At 35.6% G+C, this 26,160-nt stretch overlaps 1 protein-coding gene across 1 annotated transcript in view; it reads right to left on the bottom strand.

Moving 5' to 3' along the window:
* Positions 1 to 26,160, bottom strand: part of LRRC9 (leucine rich repeat containing 9) — a 110,932-nt gene that overhangs the window by 27,782 nt on the left and 56,990 nt on the right. The window contains exons 18-27 of the mRNA XM_081829757.1: positions 22,652 to 22,843; positions 21,192 to 21,317; positions 18,576 to 18,710; positions 17,442 to 17,619; positions 15,008 to 15,228; positions 13,407 to 13,529; positions 9,720 to 9,850; positions 7,300 to 7,408; positions 6,448 to 6,587; positions 2,697 to 2,833 (exon numbers count right to left, since the gene is read on the bottom strand). Of these exons, the coding sequence (XP_081685883.1) occupies positions 2,697 to 2,833; positions 6,448 to 6,587; positions 7,300 to 7,408; positions 9,720 to 9,850; positions 13,407 to 13,529; positions 15,008 to 15,228; positions 17,442 to 17,619; positions 18,576 to 18,710; positions 21,192 to 21,317; positions 22,652 to 22,843 (1,492 nt within the window). The remainder of the gene's footprint in view (positions 1 to 2,696; positions 2,834 to 6,447; positions 6,588 to 7,299; positions 7,409 to 9,719; positions 9,851 to 13,406; positions 13,530 to 15,007; positions 15,229 to 17,441; positions 17,620 to 18,575; positions 18,711 to 21,191; positions 21,318 to 22,651; positions 22,844 to 26,160) is intronic.

Genomic DNA, 26,160 nt, shown 5'->3' on the forward strand with positions numbered 1-26,160 from the left:
TTTCCTTACACCACACACAAAAATAGACTCAAAATGGGTGAAAGACCTAAATGTGAGACAGGAATCCATCAAAATCCTTGAGGAGAACACAGGCAGCAACCTCTTTAACCTCAGCCACAGCGACTTTCCTAGACACATTGCCAAAGGCAAGGGAAGCAAGGGCAAAAATGAACTATTGGGGCTTCATCAAGACAAAAAGCTTTTGCACAGCAAAAGAAACAGTCAACAAAACCAAAAGACAACTGACAGAATGGGAGAAGATATTTGCAAATGACATATCAGATAAGGGGCTAGTATTCAAAATCTATAAAGAACTTACCAAACTCAACACCCAAAGAACAAATAATCCAATCAAGAATGGGCAGAAGACATGGACAGACACTTCTGCAAAGAAGACATCCAAATGGCCAACAGACACATGTAAAAGTGCTCAACATCACCCGGCACCAGGGAAATCCAAATCAAAACCTCAATGAGATACCACCTCACACCAGTCAGAATGGCTAAAATTAACAAGTCAGGAAATGACAGATGTTGGCAAGGATGCAGAGAAAGGGGAACCCTCCTACACTGTTGGTGGGAATGCAAGCTGGTGCAGCCACTCTGGAAAACAGTATGGAGGTTCCTCAAAAAGTTGAAAGTAGAGCTACCCTACGACCCAGCAATTGCACTACTGGGTATTTACCCCAAAGATACAAATGTAGTGATTCGAAGGGGTACGTGCACCCCAATGTTTATAGCAGCAATGTCCACAATAGCCAAACTATGGAAAGAGCCAAGATGTCCATCAACAGATGAATGGATAAAGAGGATGTGGTATATGTATATAACGGAATATTATGCAGCCATCAAAAAAACACGAAATCTTGCCATTTGCAATGATGTGGATGGAACTAGAAGGTATTATGCTAAGCGAAATATGTCAGTCAGAGAAAGACAATTATCATATGATCTCACTGATACGAGGAATTTGAGAAACAAGACAGAGGATCATAGGGGAAGGGAGGGAAAAATGAAACAAGATGAAATCACAGAGGGAGACAAACCATAAAAGACTCTTAATCTCAGGAAACAAACTGAGGGTTGCTGGACTGGAGGGGGGTGGGAGGGATGGGGTGATGGACATTGGGGAGGGTATGTGCTATGGTGAGCGCTGTGAATTGTGTAAGACTGATGAATCACAGACCTGTACCCCTGAAACAATACATATAATACATTATATGTTAATAAAAAAAATTAAAAAAAAAAAGAAAATGCATGTGCTTTGAAGTCAGACAGAGCTGTGTTTGACTCCGCACCACACCATCACTGGTGTAAACTTAGGCAAATTATTTAACCCTACTGAGATTTAATTTCTTTTTTTTTGTAAAATGCATATAAAATTATTTACCATGTTGAGTTGCTGTGAAGGTTGAATGAGATAATCCTTGTAGACAAATACCTTACCTAATGACTCAATAAATGATAGTCATAATTGTCAGTCAACTGCCTCTTTCCCTGCATGAGACTGCTCCATTCTGATTTGCCACGCTAGCCATGGCAAGAGAACACACTCCCCTTTTACGTTATTAGATTTAAATAGACTTTCCAGGATTAGGTTGTCTGCTTTTTTTGTATGTCACTGTATCTTTTCAAAGATCTGGTCATGGTTGTGCTCAATTTCTTGTTCTTTTAAGGCTTAAGTCTCTCTGTTTTTGAGGCAACTGACAGTACCTTTGATAGGCAAAAAGATGCATTAAGTTTTTTTAAAATATGGTCTAGAAAAGCCTGTGTTTCAGAAAAAAGTTATCATACTCATATCAACTATACAAATATCTCCCCATATATCTCAATAATGCATCTTCCAACCTTTCTTCTATGTCATTAAATAATTATTGTTAGGCTAATGTTCCAAACTGTTTTTTCCTCATTCCACTTTTCTAAAGATTTACAACTCCTACCCATTTTCAACTGCAAAATGAGCATTCTACATCAAATTGATCATGTTTAGAGGCTTTATAACTCTCTCAGAGAACTGCATACTCTGTTTTTATCAGGTTGGTCCCTTTTCAAATGTTGGCCCACAGACACCACAATCATGCTCTTGTGACTCTTCTCCTCCCCACTACTTGCAAAACTATTGGTCGTGCTCAACCTCAATCTAAATTTTATCAGTCATTCAAAAAGTCCTCTATGTGTTTCAATTTCTCTTTTCTCTAAACTTCTGTTGCACTTAAATTAGTAACACATAATTACTCAGAACTAATTCATCTTTCTTTCAGTGTATCTTCACAGGTAGATATTGAACTACTTCAGAGCAAGGATCTCAACTACATATAATTACAATAATATAATGTTTCTGTATATTTCTTAGTACTTAGCCCAATTTTGGGTTTAATAAGTACTTGTGAATTACCGACTGGTTACTTTCTATTGGTTTTTTAATTGAACATGATGTAAAAGTATATTATGATATAATATCATATATAACCCCAGAACATTGCATTTTCTAGGGCTAGAAATACAATATTCTGTAGCCCTAGAATATTGCATTTACATTATTTATGTAAATAACCCAAGAAAAACCCTTTTGTGATTACTGAAATATTTTTATCAATCTGTTTTAAGTAAATGTTGATGCTAATATTTGTTTATTAAAACAGTATTATCAAATCAATTTTTAATAATAAAGACACATTGACAGTGCTGCTACTCACCCTGTAGAAAGAGGAATTTTAAATTTCTTAGTCTGTTAAGCTGTAGCTGAATTAAATTACAAATTCCATTGTAGCCCAAATGAAGCACTTCTAAACTGTGCATTATTGGAGGCAGATTTTCACTGCTCATTGTTTCTCTGAAATACATAAGTTTGAGCCCATAAATTTAATTTCAAATGAGCTATATCATAAAAAATCTGATATTTACTTACTATAAGTTGAAGTTTAAAAAAATTAATTTATTAGTAAATCAGAATTTAACTATAATGTTATCTCTTTGTATTTAATATAATAATCACTTTTTATTCTTTAAAAATATTTTTATATGGTAAAGAACAAAGTACAGAAAGAGTTATTTGAAATGAAAAGCAAGTGCTAGCACAATCAGTCAAAAAAAGAAAAAAAGATGCATCCACATTGGAAAAGAATAAGTAAAACTGTATTTTCAGATGACATGATTTTATTTTATTTATTTATTTATTTTAAGATTTTATTTATTTACCTGACAGATAGACAGCAAGAGAGGGAACACAAGCAGGGGGAGTGGGAGAGGTAGAAGCAGGCTTCCCACTGAGCAGGGAGCCCAGTGCGGGGCTCGATCCCATGACCCTGGGATCATGACCTGAGCCGAAGGCAGACACTTAACGACTGAGCCAGCCAGGCGCCCCCAGATGACATGATTTTATATTTAAAAAATCCTAAGGAATTCACCAAAAAACTATTACTGCACTAATAAATGAGTTCAGCAAGATTAATATACAAAAATTAATTGAATGTCTCCACATCATCAATAAACTAAGAATGAAATTAAGAATTCTACTCACAACAGTATAAAAAAGAACAAAATACTTCAGAAAAATTTAACAAAAGTAGTGTAAAATGTATACACAGAAAACTGTAAAACATTGTTGAGATAAATTAATGATTATGTAAGTGGAGAAATATTTTCTGTTCATGGATTAGAAGACTCAATATTACTAAAATAGTTCTCCCCAAACTGATCAATTGATTTAATGCAATCTCCATTAAAAGTCCAGCAGGATTTCCCCCAACCCCCCAAAAAGTTTCTTATTTATAAGAAAATGTAAAGAACTCAGAGTATTCAAAACAATATTTATTTATTTTTTTTATTATGTTAATCACCATACATTACATCATTAGTTTTTGATAAAGTGTTCAATGATTTACTGTTTGTGTATAACACCCAGTGCTCCATTCAGTACATGCCCTCTTTAATACCCATCACCAGGCTAACCCATCTCCCCACCCCCCTCCCCTCTAGAACCCTCAATTTGTTTCTCAGAGTCCATAGTCTCTCATGAAAAAGTTGGGAGGGTTTATAATCTCTGATTTCAAAACTTTTAAGCTGCAGTAATCAAACTAGTCTGGTACTGGCAAAAGGGCAGAGAGATCAATGGTGTATAATAGAGAGTCCAGGAATAAACTTTTACATTTATGGTCAATTGATTTTCAACAAAGATACCAAGACAATTCAATGGGGGAAAGGGAAAGGATGCTGGGACAAATGGATATCCACATGCAAAAAGATGAATGTAGAACTAACATTTTACCTCATAATATACACAAAAATTAACTCAGAATGGATCTTAGTCCTAAATGTAAGAGAAAAAAACATAAAACTTTTTGAATAAAACATGAGAAAATCTTTGTGACATTAGGTTAGGTGAAGAGTTGTTAGGTACAATACGAAAATCACAATCTGTAAGAGAAAAAGTTGATGACACCATTTAAGAAAATGAAAATATAAGTCATTGAGAGGAAATGCTTATAAATCAATGAGATGCCACTTCAAATCCACTGGAATGGTTGTAATAAAAAAGATAAACAATAAGTATTGGTGAGGATGTGGAGAAATTAGAATCCTCATAAACTCTTATTAGTAATGTAAAATGGTATAACCACTTTGGAAAACAGTTTGGTAGTTTCTTAAAAAGTTAAACATGAAATTACCATATGACCCAGAATTTCGCTCCTAAGTTTCTACCCAAGAGAAATGAAAACATAAGTGCTCGCAAATACTTCTACACAAATGTTTATAGCAGCATTATTAATACTAGCCCCAAGGTAGAAGCAATCCAAATGTCCATCAACTGGTGAATGGATAAACGGAATATGGCATATCCATCCAATGGAATACCCAACATATTCAGCAATAGAAAGGAATGAACTACTAACAGATGTTATAACATAGATAAACCTCAGAAACATTATGCCAAGTGTAAGAAGTCAGATATGAAAGACCATATATTATATCATTCTCTTTATAGGCAATGTCTAGAAAATACAACTCTATGGAAAGTGGATTCATGGTTTCTCGGATCTAGAACTGGGAAAGGGAACTGACTGCAAATGGACATGACAGATCTTTTTGGTGTGTGATAGAAATGTTCTAAAAGTGTATTGTGGTAATAGTTGTACAACTATAAATTTGGGAAAAATTATATACCTAAAGTGAGTGAATATGGTATGTAAATTGTACTTCAGTAAAGCTGTTGAAAAATATGAATAGTCCCAATATAAAGGATATGTATAAATGAAATATTCATAGCAGCTTTAATCAAACTAGCCTCAAACTGGAAACAACCCAAATGCTCATCAACAATAAGTGGATAAACAATTTGTCACATCATCTATAATGGTATACTATTCAGCAGTAAAATGAAATGAATTACTGACACTTGAAACAACATAGATGATTTGTGTACAACAATGAATCACGGAACACTACATCAAAAACTAATGATGTAATGTATGGTGATTAACATAACATAAAAAAAAAAAGAAACAACATAGATGAATCTCAAAAGAATTATGCTAAGTGAAAGAAGCCAGACACAGAAGAGTCCTTACAATCATAAGAAATTCTAGAACAAGGCAAAAAACCCAATAGTGATAGAAAGCAGATCAGTGGTTGTTTCTAGGGGCCAGGGTATGGGGCAGGGGATTGCAAAAGATGTAAGGTAGGTTTTTGGGATGGGAATAGTTTGTACCTTGACTGTAGTAATGGTTATATGACTGAATACATTTGTCAAAATTCATTAAACTGTACACTTAAATTGGTTTTAGTTTACGTAAATTATACTTCAATAAATGTGGATGAAAACACAACTCTTCATTGGGATAACTGGAATGAAAATATTCCATGTTGGAGATATGTATATCTCTTTGTGTTCTACCAGAAATGTGTCCGAAGGTGGGAGGTATGTCATCTTCTTTGTAAAGTATCTTTTCCGTTGGTGCTGGAGCAATAAATGACCAGATAAATAATTTACAAACACAAACAAAACAAATGTTAAAAGAAACCTAAGTCCATGCTACTGCGTAATGAGTTCTTTTGTGGGGTGATGAAAACACTTTAGAATTAGATGGTCATAGTTGTTGGATAACTTTGTGTATATACTAAAATAATCGCCAAATTGTACATACAGGGTGAGGTTATGGTATGTGAATTGCATCTTAATTAAAAAAACATTAAACATACAAGATCTTCTCATTTTCTTTTTTTCTTTACAATATGGGTATGAAATGGAGGAAGCAGGGAAAAAGCAATGACAAAGGACTATTTTGAGTATCTTTTTATTTGTGACTTTTTTATTGGCATGTGGCTATTAAGTATTAAAGTGAGAGAAATGTTATGTTACTGCTATCACTAAAGCAGTAGTGATAGCAAAAACCTGCTTTTTAAACTCCCAACCAAATTTTTTATAATTGTGAAAAAAAGAATAGTAACCTGTTTATTTTTGAAGTTCCTTGTTGTCCGTAGCCACTTGAAGGCACTTTCTGGTAGAGTAGCTGTCTGTTGGTCAAGTGAGTCTGAGGTTTTACTCTGGGCATGATGGATTCAATATGATTATAATTGAGGCATAAGACCTATGGAAAGAGCACCTATTAATTAGACATTTAAATATGAAAACTGCTGTATATATATTTTTGGTTTGAGATTATCAACATCCTAAAAACTATTAAGATGGTATAGATAAAACTTGGTCTATACAACATAATTTAATAATATATCAGTGTTAAAAATTACATAAATTTTTATATCCCAAATGGTCTGGACTTGACTTTGAATGTGTTTTTTATAATCTGACTTGCTGGGAAATTATAAGATTTCAAACAAAATAATGGAGACCCTAGAAAGCTGCTCAAAGTTCTCAATCTGCGCTCCTGACTTCTTCAAGCTTGATATAGTTGAAATAATTCTTTAGTTGGAGAGATCACCATTTCCCTATGTTTAAAAGGCCCTTGTAGATAGCTCAGCCAAAGATATAGGATGGGAGGCAATAAGACTGCTTTGAGAACCTCAGTATCCTCCAATTTCATTCCATACCCACTCACTATAGAGGCACCCTTCCATCCCATCTCCTACTGCAGAGTAAGAGTTACGGCTTACAAGACAATCATATAAAACTGAGGTCAACCAAAATAATTTTGGAAAGTAATACTTTTGCTTGGTGAAAAAAAAACCTTTAGGAATAATTTCTCTTCTTTAGTAATATAAAAATACATTTTAATCCAGAGTAAAGAAGATTACAACTTGCATTGAAAACCTTGAAAGAAAAAAAATCTGTGAATGACTCACCTTCACATTAGGCAGATAGATTAATCCACTGAATGAGGTAAGATTATTGTTTTGTAGATTCACATTACATACATTTCTAAATTGGTCAACTGGAATCAAATCCACAGTTCTGGATTTAGATAAATACAGTCATAATTTTAATAGGAAAATTATGTAGGTGAATCATTCATGTACAATCCCAAAAACATTTTAAAAATAACTCATCTGACAAATGCTATGAAAAAAATTGCCTTAGTGTTAAATGTATGGGTCGAATAATTGGATAAATATATGTTTTTGTTGGACACTTATGTAAGAAAATGACATAGAATTTGATTGCTTTTAAAAATGTCCATTACCAGGGCGCCTGGGTGGCTCAGTTGGTTGGGCGACTGCCTTCGGCTCAGGTCATGATCCCAGGGTCCTGGGATCGAGTCCCGCATCGGGCTCCCTGCTCTGTGGGGAGCCTGCTTCTCCCTCTCCCACTCCCCCTGCTTGTGTTCCCTCTCTCGCTGTGTCTCTCTCTGTCAAATAAATAAATAAAATCTTTAAAAAAAAAAAATGTCCATTACCACATAAACATAGCACTATCACAAAGGAAACTTTTAAAATAAACATCTCCAATTTCTTTATAAGTTTACATACATGTTCATGAAATTGTAGTGCAGTTGATATAGTAAATCATAAGTTTTTCAGGTTATATGCTGCAGAGGATATATGTGAAACACATTATTTCCGAAATACCAGGAAGAGGTTAGGGATGGAAAAGAAAAGGGGAAGAAAGCAGGTGAGGTCTTTGAAAAAAAAAGTGTTCTATGCAATCTCCTGAAAACTTTTATGGCATTCCACCTTGTAAGGATGCTTTGGTAATTAAAAAGAATGCTTGATTCCTAGTCCATAGCTTTACAACTGTTCCACCTTCCTTTGAGCCATGATAGAGTAGAGTATAAAGCTAAATTACCTTGCCTTAACCACTTCTTTAAACAAATCTAAACCCTGTAGTTATGATTATGACATACTTTTATCCATTAATAAGTCATTCATCAATATATTTTTATTAGTATTTTCCAAGTACAGACAATGCGTTTGGAAAGGCTACAACAAATATGAAAACATACTGTCTCTGCCCTCATGAAATGGGATCCAGAAAAATTAAAACAAAGAAGGAAAGTGTATATAATAAAGTTAGATGTAGTGGCATTTTAGGGAAAGAAACACTGATCTGGGGAAGTCAGGAGTCACTTCACAGTGGACACAGTGGAGAAAGATATTAGAATGAGCCTTGGAGAATTTATAGGCGTTTGTTGGGCAAATTAGAAAGAGTTCCAGGTAGTGGAACAAGTACAAGCAAAGGCAGAAACAGAATCATAGCATCTTGTGATTGAGATTAAGGAACTAGAATATTTTAGAACTTCTGGAGCATAAAGAGTAATGGGCAGTAAAGGTAAGGATTACAAGAGATAAAAATAGGTAATTAAAGAGTCTTCTATGCCATACAAAGAAATTTTACATTTTATTCTGTAGACAGTGGAAAGCCACTGAAAAATGTTGAGAAGGGAAGTGATCTGATAAAACTTGCATCTTAGAAGGCAGTATGGATGGATAATAAATGGATTTGCAGGGAAGGTTATGAAACACAAAAAACCAAAACTATCACCAAGAGAGTCTCTAAAATTGTTCATTTCCCCAACCTAGGCCAGTGGTAGTGACTGTGGAAAGAAGAGGGGAATTATGAGACATACTTAATATGGACTCTGTAGAATGTGGTGATCAATTACAAATGGAGGACAAAGGAGAGAGAAATGACCCTTAGATTTTTGGCTTGGGCAACAATAGCAGGTGGATGTTGTCTTCTTGATGCTATCTAAAGAGCAACTGAATAGTCAAGTAAAGAGCTCAGGTTTGGACTGAATTTAAAGGGCCAGCATATAAATTAAATATATGGCTAAAGATGTCTGTCTGTGAAGAGTGCAGAATAAGAAAAAGAGAGAAGAGAAAATAATTTATTTGCCAGGACAGTGAGAAAAATAGCATCAGAGGAATGGTGGCAGTAGCAGCCAGACTGCACTGGGTTAGAGCAATATGATGACATTTTATTTTTTATTTTGTTAAGATTTACTTACTTATTTTAGAGAGAGAGCAAGCAGGGGAAGGAACAGAGGGGGAGGGAGAAAGAGAGGGAGAGAAGCAGACTCCCCGCTGAGCATGGAGATGCAGGGCTCGATCTCAAGACCCTGAGAATATGATGACATTTTAAATCAGTGTGTGTGATAATGTATTTCAAAGAGTGGTGAAGTTAGCATGAGATTTTGAAGTAGGGAAGATGATTTTCTGAATTATTGTTTATATCTGGATAACATGTGTATTAAATTATAAACCTTAGAAAATGATATTACATATTTAACTATAGTATCAAAAAGCATATAATAAAATGATTGTACCTGATGGATGATGAAGTCCAATTTAGTTCTTGCATTTGGGTGAAGTTTGAATGTCCTTGTCGTTCTGCAATCATGTCAGAAGTAAGTCTGCCACCAAACAAATCTTTTGCACATTCAGTCTCTGGTGGTTCCTATATATAAGGACATTTAGAAAGTGATGTCTTCTCTTGCAGATGACTAAATGACATTAATTCTTTGGTTTTAGGTCAAAATGGAGTGGACTCATTTCTCCCTATTCCTCCTACTAAGTACAGCCTAAATTCTTACACATTATATATTAAATAAACGTAAAGGAGACTGAAAGGTGCAGAGAAGAAGACCAGCTAGGGACCTTGGGACCTGAGGAATGGTGGTGAGTTCCCTGGCACCTGGGTTGTGATTATAATAAAAATATATTTAGACTTTATCCTCTGTTCCTGGCCTTGTCATATGGTTAGGCAGGATAGCAAGGAAAACCTGGCCTATTGAAGGGATGGGCAGATATCCCTGTATGCTCACTTAAGGTGGCCACCTGGGTTTATGAAATAGGTGGACACTGGGGGCTCTACAGCAATGCAGAGATGGTCTGAATGTAGACATATTTGTCTTGCACCCTCTGAGGCACAAAATGCAATAAGTACTGTTCTGTCTGCCAGCAAAAGAGACCGAGACTGCAGATGACAATGTGGCAGATTTCCCTGGTGGGAAGGCCTTGAACATAGCTGGCAGAACTGATTCTGGTAGCCCTAAGGAGCTACAAAAGGGTCTTGACCGAAATAGATACTGACTCTGGACTGGATTTTGCTTACCCAGTGGTAAATGTAAATGCTCAGAGTGCTATAAAAGAACTGGGACAGAAGATATCATGCCAATTTAGACAGCTGACTGTTCTTTTTTCAGACAAAGGAACACACTTGACGGCCCATAAGTTCTGACAATGGGCATTAAGATATCCTCCGTAAGAGTAATAGCTTGATAGAGAATTGGAATGGGCAATTAAAACATTGGTTGTCTAAAATAGGAAGATAAAAGCATGGTAAAAGCCTTCATGAGAATGCTCACACAGTGTAAACATGAGTGGGGCTAAAGAAATGTCCATAGATTTCTCTGTTTTTCTGATGGCTGTGGGGAAAATGCTGGTATGACTATGCGATTCTTGGTAAGGGAAGATGATGCTCATATGCCACTATCCTTTTTGTTCTTCCCCACATCACCTCAACTTTTGTTTCCTACCTGATCATAGGACCATGGCTACAACTGTAAGTGCTAGAAACAGGGATGACTCCTAAGCAAGAAACTATAACTATGTTTTTAAACCTTATGTCAGAATTCCTAAGTGCCTAAAGGGGATGGGTTCTACCTTCACCCCATCTGACAAAATTGGTTTAACAGTGAATGTAGCTATATTGTCTGGGGGCAAAAATAGCCCACTGCTAGTCCTGCACCTGTATAATCTCACCTCATCTGAATGGGAGTGGACTGAGAGTGAGGTACTTGCTAAACTAGTATTGCTGTCTACAATCTAGACCAGCACAGTGACCCAGCCTATTGTCCCTTCCAAAGGTGGAAAAGTTTGGGTATAAATGGAAAAAAGAAGAAATGTGGGTAAAGGAATTAATAAATAGGTTATATAGTGAGGGAAATCCAATGTTACATTAACAGTTCAAAAGAGGCTTAGAGCAAGAGTTGCTATCAATTGATGAATGGATAAAGAAGATGTGGTATATATATACAATGGAATATTGCTCAGCCATAAAAAAGAATGAAATCTTGCCATTTGCAATGACATGGATGGAGCTAGAGTGTATCACACTAAGCGAAATAAGTCAGTCAGAGAAAGACAAATACCATATGATTTCACTCATAAGTGGAATTTAAGAAACAAAACAGATGAACATAGGGGAAGAAAAGAAAAAAAAGAGGGGGAGGTTGCTCCAGAGCCATAAAGATGAAAATAGTGTCTTGTTATTCAGAACAAGGCTTCTTTCAACCACACTTAGTTTATGTTAAAAGGTGACTTTTAGAAAGTCCGTAAGGATGGGGGCTGTTTGCCAGGGGAGCCAACCATGATTAGAGGGTTGGAACTTTCAGTCCCACTCCGTGATCTCTGGAGAAGGGAGACGGGCTAGAGGTTGAATCAGTCACCATTGGCCCCTGATTTAATCAGCCATACCTACATAGTGGAGTCTCCATAAAAACCCAAAAGGAGGGGCTTCACAGAGCTTCAGATTGGTGACCACGTGGAGGTGCTTGGAAAAGTGCTTTGCTCAGAGAGAGCATGGAATCTCGGTGCCCCCTCCTGTATACCTTGCCCTATGCCTCTCTTCTATCTGGTTGTTTCTGAGTTTTATATCCTTTTATAATAAATCAGTAATCTAGTAAGCAAATGTTTTCCTGAGTTCTGTGAGCTGCTCTAGCAAATTAATCAAATCCAAGAATAGGGTCATGGAAACCTCCTTTTTATAGCCGGTTAGTCAGAAGCGTGGGTGCCAACCTGGACTTGTGATTGGTGTCTCAAGTGGGGGCAGGGGCAACAGTTGGGACTGAGACCTTAGCCTGTGGAATCCGAACCTATCTCCAGATAGATGGTGTCAGAATTCAGCTGAATTCTGGGTCAGAGAATTGCTTATATGTGGAAAACCCGCACATTTGGTGTCAGAAGTATTGTGATTGCAGTGCAGTGTGAGAGTAAAGGAAACACACAGACACAGGTTTTCCTTTACATCTGGGTTTTCTTTTTGCTTCATATATGTGGGACTTGGTGCTGGAGACACCAGAAACTCAGAAAACAAGAGAAAACAAAAATTCACATAAACACCTGCACTCTATAGTCAAAAGACTAGGAAAGGCGAAGCCTAACAAGCCAGAAAACCTTTAGACAATAATGGGTCTACTCTAACCAAATGCCTTGGAATAAATTGTGGTGCCATCTACACCTATAAAAGCAGAATGGGAGCAGAGACTTCCCTCTTGCCCTGGCTGAACAAGGCACCTCTCTATCACTCCCTTGCTGAGTGAGCAACGTGGACCTTCATCCTCTCCCAGCAGTAATGCACCCCTCCCCCCCACCCACAAGCGTTACTAGAGAATACTTGGGCAGCCTGTTCCACTTCCACCCAGTAATAATGGCGGAGCATGCATGAGGCACTTCTGACTGGGAAGAGGAAACCAGTCAGGATGAGTCCGTAGAGGCCTATGGACTGTGAGCTTCTACCCTAGCCTAGCAGGTAAGAAATCACGTACCTCCAGATTGTCAACAGAGGCCAGGTGGGGGAATTTGGATTTCTACCTTCCACCTGACAACAACATCACCTTACTTTACAGTGACTAGGGACACTGACATACCATTTTTTTGTTCAAACATATTTTGCCTAAATTTTTCTAGGAAATAGGAAGCTGGTTTTAGGCCCAAGAGAATGGTAGGGCTCCAGAACAGTTTTCTATCCTGTCCCAGAAAATTGTACTCTTTAAGTTGGTAGGCCCTGAATTTAGTGGGTGCAACTGTAGGCAGCATCTTTCCTTTCCTGCCACCTCAATTTAGACAGGAATTGGCTAAAGGAGAAAATTTTAAAACCCAGATCTAAAATGTGTTTGGGAGACCTAGATTTGGGTATCATACTAGTGAGAAGGCAAAGTTCAAAATGATTATGGCCTATGGATATATGAATATGAATTGGACCAAATGCTATGAGTCATAAAACAGCTTACAATTGAGATTCCATCCAAAGCTTTCAGTTCTGGAAGATGAAATATTACAAACAACCGGTAGTTTTCTTGATTCCATACGATAATATTTCCATACATGTCAAGAATGACCAGGTTGCATAAACCCTGGGTAATAAAAACACATACATTTAAAGATATATCTATATATCTCTATCTATCTCTGTCTCTACCTCTATCTACCTACCTACACACATATATATACATATATATACATACATATATATATGTAGTAGATAAATACTCCAGCAAGTTTTTTTCCCCTTAAGAGTTTAACCATCCTTGAATTTTAATATTTGAATTACTTTATCATTTCATAGTGATTTCAGTGTACATTTAGTGATACACATAGTGATTTAAGTATACATTTTATTGCAGGAGTTATCCTTGCAGACCAGTAAGTTCTAATTTTGTACACTATTTCAGTGGTATGTGTTAAATGATCAGAATCTCTTTTAGGATGCTGCTGCTAAATGTATTGCTATCAGTAGTAAAGACATGGAGGGAACTTTGCTAAGTTTAAAACCATATGCTTTGTTTATGGAATACTGTCCTGTTAAATAGTATGCATGTGTGTATATAGATGTAACAAGAATGAAAAACACTGCTTTCTGATGAGGGATAAAACTGATGTGCTCCTATCTTCTGAGAGAATGGCAGAATTCATCTTAAGGGAAAATGTGCTTTCTTATTAGGACATTTTGATGTGCCTTTGTTGTGCAGGAAGAGCCCAGAGGAGAGGTGGATGGGAGAGGTTAAGACAAGCGGGAGTAACACTACTCTGCATCATGATGTAAAATGGTTTATTTTGTTGCTGCTATCATTGATTAGGTTGCCTCTGCAGCTTTAGAAGAAGTAGTTATATTGAGGGAGTAGGAAGGGGAAGACTGAACGCAAGGAAAGATAGGAAACGGACATAAGTTTTTGGTAGAAGGTAAAATCCTAGCGATACGGTATCAGCAAAAGAAAGAGGTCATCATGAGAGTCCCAGTGGTAGGGAATGGCCACTGAACTTTAGAAACAGTGAAGTCACACAATGCATTTGAAGTGAATTCCTATTCTGTGCTGTAGTAAACCTCCATTTTATTCAAATCTTCAGAAAAGCCTATTATACAGTAGCCTTGATGTAGATGTTTCATTGGGAGAATTAAAGAGGACAAAGCTAGGCAAAGTTGGCCAGAATGAGTTGGAGTCACCAGTAAGAACCAGTAAGTGAGAGATAAAAGTTCCTCTGAGAAGAGGAAATGTTAAAGACTCTTACTCCCCAACCAGATTGGGGGATCCTTGGAAATACTGAGGAAGGCACTGGTTAGTGGGGTTTGAATATTTTATTTGTACTTAAAAAAAAAAAATTGCCCTAGTAGGTTGTCAGCTTGGGGACATTATGGTCACATATACATATGTTTTTATGTATGCATAAATTGAATGCAAGTACATTTTAGTAAACCTTGTTATTCTTGACTTTTATTTTGTTTATATTTTGCTATGTTTTCCAAATCCTATACATTGAACATGCACTATTTTCATAATATAAAGAAACAATACATATTTTAAAGAACAAAAACATTACCACCCTAGATAGTCACCTTTAAATTGTAGATCTCCTGATTGACAGCAATATAGTTATTGCTTATGTATAATTCAATCAGAGTAACAGCTTTTAGTAGACCACTCAATGAAGTGATTCTGTTGTTCTCAAGAGAAAGGGAGTGAAGATGAAGCAAGTTATCAAACGTATGTTTTTCCAAACCAGTGAGAAGATTATTATTTATGCTGAGACGGGTTAATTTAGTCAGCTTGGAAATGCCTAGAAAAATAAGTAAATTCAAGAAAAGATTCAGATAGCACTGAAAAGTTAATTTAAAAAAAACAACTGGCTGTTTTACTCTTTACAGATTCTGCAGTATTAACTATCATTGTTTTAGCTTTTAAGAAGGATATAATGTGTATAAAATCCCAGCTAATATATTAAATTCCAGTTTTGGATTTCTAAGTAGACTCAATCTTCTTAGGTGTTAAGGGAAGGTATTATGTAGGAAATATTGAGTTTTGCTTTCAAATAAACTTCAAATGATATCATTAAGATTTTTACCATCATAGTAACACAAAGCTCAAAAAAATCACCAGCCCCCATTTTAAAACAGTAAAGGTAAGGAACTAGATACAACACTTTGTATTCTTCATTGTGGCATCATTTGTATTAAAAAGAACCATTTGACCTAACTCTACCTTTGTATGCTTAAAAGTACTTAAAAGACAGAACTTTAGAAAATGTCACCTCTCACCACAATCTAACTCTTAGGTATGCTATGTACTGGAGGTACTTTTTAAAAGGTGAAAGATTTATACGATGTGAAGAGAAACCAGAGTATCTGGAGGTACTTTTTAACTGTAGGTAGAATGGTATAAATTGAAAGATGAGAACTTTGGAGTCAGAGTTGGTTTCAAATGTATAACTACTAAATTTGGGACCATAAATATGTTATGTAAAATTTTGTAACCTCTGTGCCTCATTTTCCTCATCCACAAAAACGATGTACTGAGGGGAGCCTGGGTGGCTCAACTGGTTGGGCATCTAACTCTTGATCTCAGGTCAGGTCTCAATCTCACGGTTGTAAGTTCATGCCCAGCGTTGGGCATGGAGCATACTTAAAAAAAACAAAACAAAAACAGGACATACTGAAATCTGCTCCCAAGGGGTTATGGAATCAAATGGAATGGCATTTGAAAAGCGTCAGTTGTAGCTTTTGGCAAATAATTGGTTCTCAGTACGTTTTGTCCTTTCTGGCCTTTCACACCAGCCTTCATCATGACTATGCAATGCTGAAAGTAAATTGATCTAGCAAGTTAGGATAAAACCATCAAGGCAAAAATCCTTAGACGGATTTTAAACCTATCTGTGTCTGGAGAAAAGGAGAGAAATATCTGTTAAACTTTAGTGAGGTAAAACTATCATCTCTGAAAAGTGAGTATAGGAAAAATATAGGTTAGAGGATTCTTCCCTTCAATGGGATTATGGACGGGAATAAAAAGGAAACTGGGTTCTCATTTATACATATAAAGGAAAACTAACACCCTATTGTATGGGAATGGAAGACTAGTGATGGTTCTAAAGACATGTCTGAGCTACCCCCAGGTTTACTCAATTGAAATCTACAAAGGAGAGGCCTGTGAATCTGTATATTCACTCAGTGTCCCAAGTGATTCTCATGATCAAGCAAGTTTTAGAAGCAGATTGTTAGGAGCCATCAAAATAAAGTATAACTAATGTTACACATACTGTTTTTTAAAGATATTTAGTACTTGCTTTTGCATATGTGATTTTTTGAAATAGAGTTTTCTAGTTTATGAAAAAGCACACAGACACACACATGCACATGCTGAAAAGAATCCAACAATTCAAAAGTGAGTAAAGTATAAATGAAGTCTCTTCCAGTCATGATTTCCAATTCTTACCTTCTCTTCTTGACAAGGACAACCTTGTTAGCAAAATGCACAACCAGAAATATTCTATACGCAGATAAACCCAACATTAGTAAAACTGCTTAACAGTACTTTATATGGATCCCTATTGATTTTCAACCTCTAGTGAATAAAGTGTTCATTTTTGTTAAAGTCTTCACATTTCCAAATGTAACCTTAATTCCATATTTTGAAAAATGAACTGGGCTGTTTTCTCTTTTTCAAAAGCACACCTCACTCATTCATTCATTTTTCCCACTCTGTAGATATTAATTACTGCCTAGTTTGTAATGTGCTAGGATTGGTAATAGTGGTAAACATTGGCACAGAAGAGACAGGGAAGTCAGAAGAGTGGCAAGTTTGCTAGCTGGGCTCATTACGCATAGCAACCGGTCTCAGATCCCATCAGTAGACGGGTAGAACGCTCTGCCCCAAACCTTCTTGGAACTTCTCTAGACATCTTCCTCCTCAGACCCAGAAATTCTGTCCTCAGTGTTACTCATTTTTTGCTCTGTTAATTGGACATTCATATCTTAAGATTTTCAAATTCTCACATACCTTCTATCTTTGAGATACAGTTTCCGTCTAATGTGAGCTCTTCCAAGTTAACACAGGATTCCAAGCCTCCCATTTTAGTGAGATTATTGTTGCTGAATGATGCCCATTTCAAATTTTCTAATTTTTCTAAATTTGTAATTTCAAAGAGATGTTGCCCATCTAAATTTAAAGCAGTTATCTGTAGAATAATTCACATTTTATGTTACTTCCGAATCTTATCAATAAACGCAGTGCTACAAAAAGGCTAATGAAATAATTCAAATGTGGTAAGTGATATCAAAGGAATTCCTTCAGGAACTAAAGACATAGTGAAGCTTACAAAAGAGTAAGATTTGACAAGATTATAACTCCAAGAGGGACTTAAGTGGTTTTATGGACACTGTGCTGGCCAGATTCCCACCAAAGTGAAAGACTTCTCCCAGCTGCTGAGAGTGCTGTTGGCGGAAAGCCCTGGGCTGTCAGCGCCTTCTGAGACAGCCTCAGCTGCAGAGAGCTGCCTTGCCCAAGGTCACGCTCCGTCCCAGGCTGGCCCACATCCAGTGATGGAGGGATATAAAGCCTGCTCTTCTCAGCCCAACCTGGGGTAAATTTAAAGAGTCATTCTAATTCCAAAACTCGCTGTGGGGTCAGCCAGAGCTGTCACTGAGCCTGCATCACAGCTACATATCTGTACATAGCTGGTAATAAAAAAAAATGTATAAGGGTGCTTTGTGCAGCAAAAAGAAGCTGGTGGTGCCCTCTAACCCTTCCCCCTTATCCTTGGCTGAATTCTGACCAGTTCTCCTAGTCCCATGCCAGGATTCTTGATTTCTTTTACATTGCTACCCAAACTTTTGGCTTGATCTCTGGTTCTGAGCTTTCAAGTTTGCTTATTTTGATGTATTATCAAAACCTACCCTTTGGTCTTGCAGTGTACCTTTATCCTAAATCTCCAGTTCTATGGTGACCACCATTAAGGTCTAGTCCCTGTGACATTACCGTTCACAACTTGACCTCCTTGTTTGATTCTAATTTGGCTCTTCCAGTTTTCTGCCCCTTACCTATCTGTACCCTCTTAATGATACAAAGACCAAAGATGATTAAAATCAATTGAAATTAAGCTTTTATATTAGGTTTAATAGAATTAGCTTTTACCTTCAAGTACCAGTTTCCGCTCAGATGTAAATGTGGTCCTAACTTTGAAATCTGTGTCAGAATTTTGGCAGAAGGCCATATACTAAGTATCCGTGGTCTCTCCTCTTTAGTACCAGAATGCCGTAAGAGAGATAACTAATAAGACAAAAAACACATGATGAATAAAGGAAATGGCATATAGCAGGTCATTTATATATAAAGGTATTGCTTCTTAGATGAGTGGCCCAATGAATAATTTTAAAATATGACATTTTCTTTGCCTTCAAATGTTTTCAATATCTAGATATACTTTATGTATTTTACTTTTTGTCTTAGCAGATATTTAACAATGTACAAAATAAAATTTATAGAACTATGAAAGGATTGCTGTAATACAAACATCAACATAATCCATCCATTAAACAGGTTTCAGAGCTAGAATATTCCTTCTACCTGGAAGCTCCCTGTGTGCCCCATCCTAATCCTTTTCCTCTCCTTCCCCTCAGAAACCATCACTCACCTCAGGTGAATCAATCAATGCTCTAAGAAGCAGTCAAATGATCTCAAATTTTCCTTCTACCATTCATTTGCTTTATAGACTTATGTTTGTGCCCATAAATAATATATCATTTAGTCTTACACATATTGGAACCTTGTGTAAATTGAATAATAAGTATGTGTTCTTCTGTGAGCTTTTTTGGTCAACATTGTGTTCATGAGATTTATGTATGCAGATTTGGGGCGCTTGGGTGACTCAGTCAGTTAAATGTCTGACTCTTGGTTTCAGCTCAGGTCTTGATCTCAGGGTCATGAGTTCAAGCCCCACACTGGGCTCCATGTGTAAATTGAATAGTAAGTACGTGTTCTTCTTTGAGCTTTTTTGCTCAACATTGTGTTCATGAGATTCATGTATGCTGCTGTATGTAGTGGTAGTTCATTCAGGTGTCACTGCTAGACAGTATTTCCTTAGCAATTCTCCCATCAATGAACACTGGGGCCGATTTCAGTTTTTCACACTGTTGTTATGAATATTCTTGACTCCTGCTGCATACATGCAGGAGTTTCTTTAGAGTATATACAACTTGCTGGGTTATAGGGAAAGTATATATTCAGCTTTCCTAGATAATGCCAAATTATTTTCCAAAGTTCCACTTCTACTTCAAATTTTTGCTAAAACTTGATATTGTTAGGCTTTAAAACTTTTGACAACTGGTGACTCTCAGTTGGTAGATTGTGTGGTTTTAATGTTCATTTTTTTGAATCCTAGTGCAGTGGAGCATCTTCTCCTGTGATTTGGCTGTTTTGATTTCCTCTCCAGTATTTTTTGCCTATTTTTCTGTTTGATTGGTTGTCTTTTTTCTGATATGTTCTGGATATATAAATAATATCTTGTGTCAGTTAGATGTGTTGCAAATTTTTTTTCCCCAGTATGTAGCTTGTTTTTTCCCTTTCTTTATGGTGTGCCCTTTAAAGAACAGATATATTAATTTTAATGTAGATAAATCCAGTCTTTCATATTTATGCTCTTGGTTTCTTGTGTAATAAGTTCTTTCCTCATTCAAGGTCATAATGACAATCTCTATCTTTACTTCTAAAACATTCTTGATTTTGACTTTTATAGTGAAGTCCTTAATGCACTTGTCCCAGTGCCTTTTATTGACTAGCCTCTCTGATCTAATAAAGGCAGCTCTGCTTGTTGTTTGTCAAATTTCCATGTATGTATGGATCTATATTGGGTCTTTATGTTCTGTTTTCTTGGTCTGTGCCAAACCTACATTTTTTTTAAGTAGGCTCCACACTCAGCATGGAGCCCAGTGTGGGGCTTGAACTCATGACCCTGAGATCAAGACCTGAGCTGAATCAAGAGTCAGACATTTAACTGACTAAGCCAACCAGGTGCCCCAAATCTGCATTGTCTTAAAGGATTTTAGTAAGTTTTGATTTCTGGTAGGGTAAATCCCCAACTCCTCTTGAGGAATTAAATATATTTTTATCAACAAAAAAGTTTCTTTCCTTCATTTTGAATAGATCCTAAATTAAACATTACATTAAGGAATTAATATTCAAATATCTAATAAAAAGTAAATAGCTAGAGAACTAGAGTGAAGATATTTAAGATGAAGCTACTTTGGCCTAAGTATAGCATTCTTAATCTGGATAATATGTGCATTCCCCATGCCCCAAGTTAATAGGTTATGTATGTATGTATGTATGTATGTGTGTGTTTGTGTGTGTTTTAGCCAGATACATATAATATCAATACTAAGTAGATAATTCACTAAGTGCTTTATCGAGGCTTCCAAGCTTACCTTATCCGTGGAAAGTTGTTTATTTTCATGTAGGCACTAGAAAGGACTCTGATGAGTTCAGGTTCATAGGAAAAAAAGTTACCCTAGAGGCATTTTTTATTGATTTTTGGGGTAGTGTGCAGGGATGAGAATCCACACAACCAGTTGGTATTTAAATGGGATATATTTAAACAGAAAAAAAAGTTCAAGTGATATGAATGTTATATATTAACTGATTTTTTATTAGAATGCTAAGAGAGGATACAAAATCTTAATAACAAAGCAAGAGTACTGAAATATAATTTGTATATTCTAAATAGCACAAAAATATTAAACAGTAAAATCCAACCTGAGTAATCTTTGTTCCAGTAATAAATGTCATAGCTGCTGTTGCTTCTTCTTCAGAAATGAGGAGTCCATCTAAATGAGTGAGAGTCTTTAATCTGCCAATAACACTCAGCCTTAATGTGGCTGGCTTGGGAAAATAACAAAAAGTTAATTTTTACAAAATATTGCATATGTTATGGCATGGAAAGGAGTGCTTCTCTATTCCTTCTCATGTAATTCAAAATTATGCATCTCCCACTTTATTAGTTATATCTACAATTAAGGGCTTAACTTAGTTCTTTAATAGCTGAAATTAAGTTATATTTAAGAACTGATCTGTTTCATTTGAAGGTGGATAGCTCTACTCTTATGAAGGAAGGGAAGTCCTGTAAGCTGTTGAAAAGTGTGGTGAAAAGTGTTCAGAGAACTGCAGTGCCTCCTGTTTATCTAGATCAGCAGTTAGTTAGCTCTGTGTGTGCTTCTATCTGGATCTTTAGCTCTTGACTTCTAGTTTGGCAACAGGAAGAGAGCTGTGCTATGACCAGGCACATTCTGGGTCTGCTTTGGTAAAAGAAAAATATCCTTCAATTTTTCTGAGCAAAAAAGAAAAAATACAACAATGTAAACATAGTAATATGGAAAATTAAATAGAACCAATTATTAGCCTCTTTTTAAAATGTTTAACAGTCTTATATACATTTTTGAAAAGCAAGGAAAGGAGGATTCTTGAAATTATAAAGTTGGGGCTTATTTTAAATACTTGGGGATACCCTTAAACATAATCGTTGAATACCAAAATTTCTTAGCATGAATCTATGTATTTTTGAGATGAGAAAAAAATAGTGTTCAATCAAATTTCCTTTTATAGCAGAACATAAGCCTTTATAATACAGGCTTATCAGGGGAAGTGACAAATTTGTTCCCCCCTTAATGGTCTGTCTCTCTTATTGTATTCTATTATTCCTTTTTAAAAAGATTTTATGTATTTATTTGTCAGAGAGAGTGAGCACAAGCAGGGGGAGTGGCAGACAGAGAAGAAGGCTCCCCACTGAGCAAGGAGCCCAATGTGGGACTTGATCCCAGGACCCTGGGATTAGGACCTGAGACGAAGGCAGATGCTCAACTGACTGAGCCACCCAGGCGTCCCATATTCTATTATTCTTGGTCCCATGCCTCGTTACAGTAGGTTCTAGCACACTGAACTATATAAACTCTCCCAAGGTTTGCAAATGGCAATGGTATCTAACACTCTTAAAGCCACAATACTCTCAAACTATTAGAGCCCATCAAAAAAATCTTTTAGTAACATTTGATTCATTTGATCACTACACTACACTAAATTCAACTTATGAAATACTTAAAAGGAATTCTAGTAAAATAAAGATAGTTTGTCTGTTTCTGGCTACTACTGAATAGTAATGAGAAAGTGGCTTTGAAATAAAAATGATCATTTGCTTTTTTATAAATACATCTGCTGCCTACCTTTTGCCATGGATTATGCCTAATATCAAGCGTAAGAAGGCTTGTGGTGTGTTTGCATAACATATTTATTTCATCACCAGATTTTTTCAGTTGATTCCAGCTCAAGTCTAAGTGCCTCAGTTTCATCAGACCTCTAAATCCCTCCAGGGTTATCACATGGTTATGGCTTGCATCCAAATATTCAAGGTTATACTGTAACACATACAAATAGAAGTGGTGCTAAAAAGGATCACAGCTTGTTTTTACAGAGTTCTTTTCTCTATAATTCACTAAGCACTTTATATGTTTTTTGGTAATTCTTACAGAAAACCTACACAGTAGATATATAGCAATTATGGTATCAATGTATGTATTCTACAGGTATTTTATTTTTAGACCTCTCTTAATTCTCACTTCACCCTTGTAATGTGGAGTGACAGTGTTTGTTTTCATAGAAAAGAAGGCAAAAAGTAACTGACAAGACAATTTGTCCCCCGAAACAAGGAATTACAGTTCTTACTATCTGCACTTCCGGTTTATACCACTGAACCCATAGCCTGGCTAAAAAAGGTTCAATTTCAGAGGTAGAAATTAAACCTATTCTATAATTCTCATTTTTAAAAGTACATGACTTTTAATAACTTAAAAATCATTAAATTAATGCATGGTCTATGTTGGAAATTTAGGAAATGTAGTAAATAAATCAAAAGAAAAATAGAAAGCACATATAATTATATTGCTCAGAAGAAACCACTGAAAACATTGTTTTTAATTATATGCACATATATTTTTCTTACATAAAACAGATTGTATTATATAGAAATTTGTATCCCTTTAATGTTCACACATCATTAAATATTCTTCAAAATGGTTTTTCATGATTGTCTAATATTCCAATAAGTGAATTGTTAGGATTATTTTAAACATTTTACTATGAACAATTATGTGGCTTCTAATTGTGGGCAACACTGCAACAAGCATCCATGATCATGATACTTTAACTGAGACTCTGATATTTTTACAGAAAATATTTTTAGAAATGGGATTATTAGTTTTAAGGATTTCTATATTGCTAAGATTTTTTTTTTTTTTTTTTTAAGTAGGCTCCACGCCTGGTGGGGAGCCTAACATAGGGCTCAAACTCATGACCATGAGCTGAGATCAAGAGTCGGATGCTCAGCCAACTAAGCCACCCAGGCACCCCTATATTGTTAAGATTTTTGATATATACTGCTAAATAATTTTCAAGGAAGTTTGTACCAATTTTTTCTTCCAATAGTAGAATATGGGAATGCTCATTTTCTTAAATACCCACCAGTTCACCTGCTTTATTTTAATTTATATTGCTTATTACCAGTGAAGTTGAACATCTTTCCATGTGTTTTGTATTAGCCATTTTTAAATTTTGTTCTTTGTTGATTGTGTTTCTTGTCTTTAGCCATTTATCTATTCGGATCTTCATCTAACTTTTTGTAAGAAGTCTTTAAGACTTAATTTGTTACTTCTATTTGTTGCAAATAAAATTTTCTTTTAAGGTATATACTAATTCAGACATAGAACAAAGAAGAGGTAAAGAAAACTTTAAGAAGATATTTTGCAACATATTTTTTTTTTAAAAAAGGTAATATTACTATAGATTAAACGTGATTTCTTTATAGGTAATTCCAACAGTTGTTTGACTTCAGCATAGAATTAGTCACTGCTCTAGTTCATATTCTTGGAAAAGCATTTATTATAGTGGTTCAGGTTGCAGGAGTTGAATGTACAGATCATTAAAATCTTTTTTTTTATTCAGATCATTAAAATCTTAAAAAAAATTCCTGGAAACCAAATAGCATTATTGACTTTTTATTCTCATAAGCAAGCTTAGCAAAACAAACAAACATACAATCATTTGCTATCATAATTTCTTGAACAAAAGGATATTTGACAGTATTAAGGACATAATCTTAGAATAGTTTTTTAAATGAAATCAATTTGGCTTTATAAAAATTTTACTTCATGGCCTGTCTTCTCCCAGTTTTCATCATAAAGTGGTAAAAACTTGTCCCAAATTCTGGCATTTGAATGCAGACTAGCATTTGGGAACCATACATCATAAAAAGATAATTGCCTTCTTTCCTTAAAAACAGGGATGGGATCTTCATTTTATATTCCCAAGATATAAAACAGACTCTATGAACAGACAGTATTTTCAGTTTTGTAGCAGGGGTTTCTTAATAGTTCTTGTGCTTCAGTTTGTCTTTCTTAAATTACAGTATAGTACAGCCAACTTATAAAGATTAAAACCCACAACACCTCTTTTAAAAATTCTTATGGATAATGGTTCATTCTCTAAATATGAATTAGCTCTCTCTAGACATCAGAAACACTTTAGCAATCAGTTTCTCATTGGAAAAGATCAAACAGAAGTATTGTCTCAGTAAAAAATCAGGCACATGATCTAGATTAAAATTGCAAATAGCCATACATATTTGTCTTTCCCTGGCCAACTCTGATTGTGGTGGAGCTATTTTCAGAGAAAAAGATCTCTTCCTTTCCTTTCTCTTAGATACTCTCTTTTCCTGATAGTTCAGGTGAGTGAATGATAAACATGCAGCTTAGGGCTTTTTAATTTATCTTGTATGGATGTCTTGTTTAGACTTTAAAAAAACCATATAGTGTATATATTTTTCCTACCACTGCCCAAGTATTCCATTAAATTAATGCATGGCCTATGTTAAACAGTGTTAGGTGTTAGGTTGGGTATTTTGATTTAAAAGGCAAGGCCAGGATGATGAACCTTAAGAATAATACATTTACTTTCTGCAACCTAGTAGAAGCAACTTCTAGCATGCAAGAGGGGTATGGAAACTCTCCATATTAGAGATATGCTTAAGGAAAATGATAGTAAAAATGAGATGTCTCAAAGGCAACTTAAAAAACATAGAAGACAAGAGGAATGACAGGTGAGTGATTAAACTAGATCATAACCTTCTGTAATGCCAGGATAAACATAATTCATATTAAACACATATACAAAGCTCACTACTGGGGAATAAAGAGGCGGAGACAGCATAGGTTTTCAATTGAAAACAGAATAAATTGATAAAACTCAAATTCTATGGACAACATTTATACATGAAAACAGAATAAACTGATAAAACTCAAATTCTATGGACAACATTTATAACAAAGTTACATGACAAGGTAGCCCAATAAGCCCCCAAAGAAATTGTAAGGATAAACCACCAACAACCACAAGACCTACATGGTATCCATTGTCTATGTGAGAGGAAGAAGGAAGCATCAGGGCAGTATCTGATGGATAACCTATGTTGTAGGTTACAAAGTTCTATTTCTTGACCTAGGTGTCAGTAATAAGCACGTTCACCTTATAATAATTTACTGAACCACATGCTTGTAGTATGTAGTTTTCTGTATCTGTGTTTTATTTTACAATAAAAAGGTAAAAATATACATGTAGAGTATCTCCTCTCTCTGATCACCCCTAACATCCCTATAGTCATTTTTCAAGACACATTTATACA

Source organism: Leptonychotes weddellii, chromosome 9, assembly GCF_054177405.1.
Source record: "Leptonychotes weddellii isolate Sample4059 chromosome 9, ASM5417740v2, whole genome shotgun sequence".
Classification (NCBI taxonomy): domain Eukaryota; kingdom Metazoa; phylum Chordata; class Mammalia; order Carnivora; family Phocidae; genus Leptonychotes; species Leptonychotes weddellii.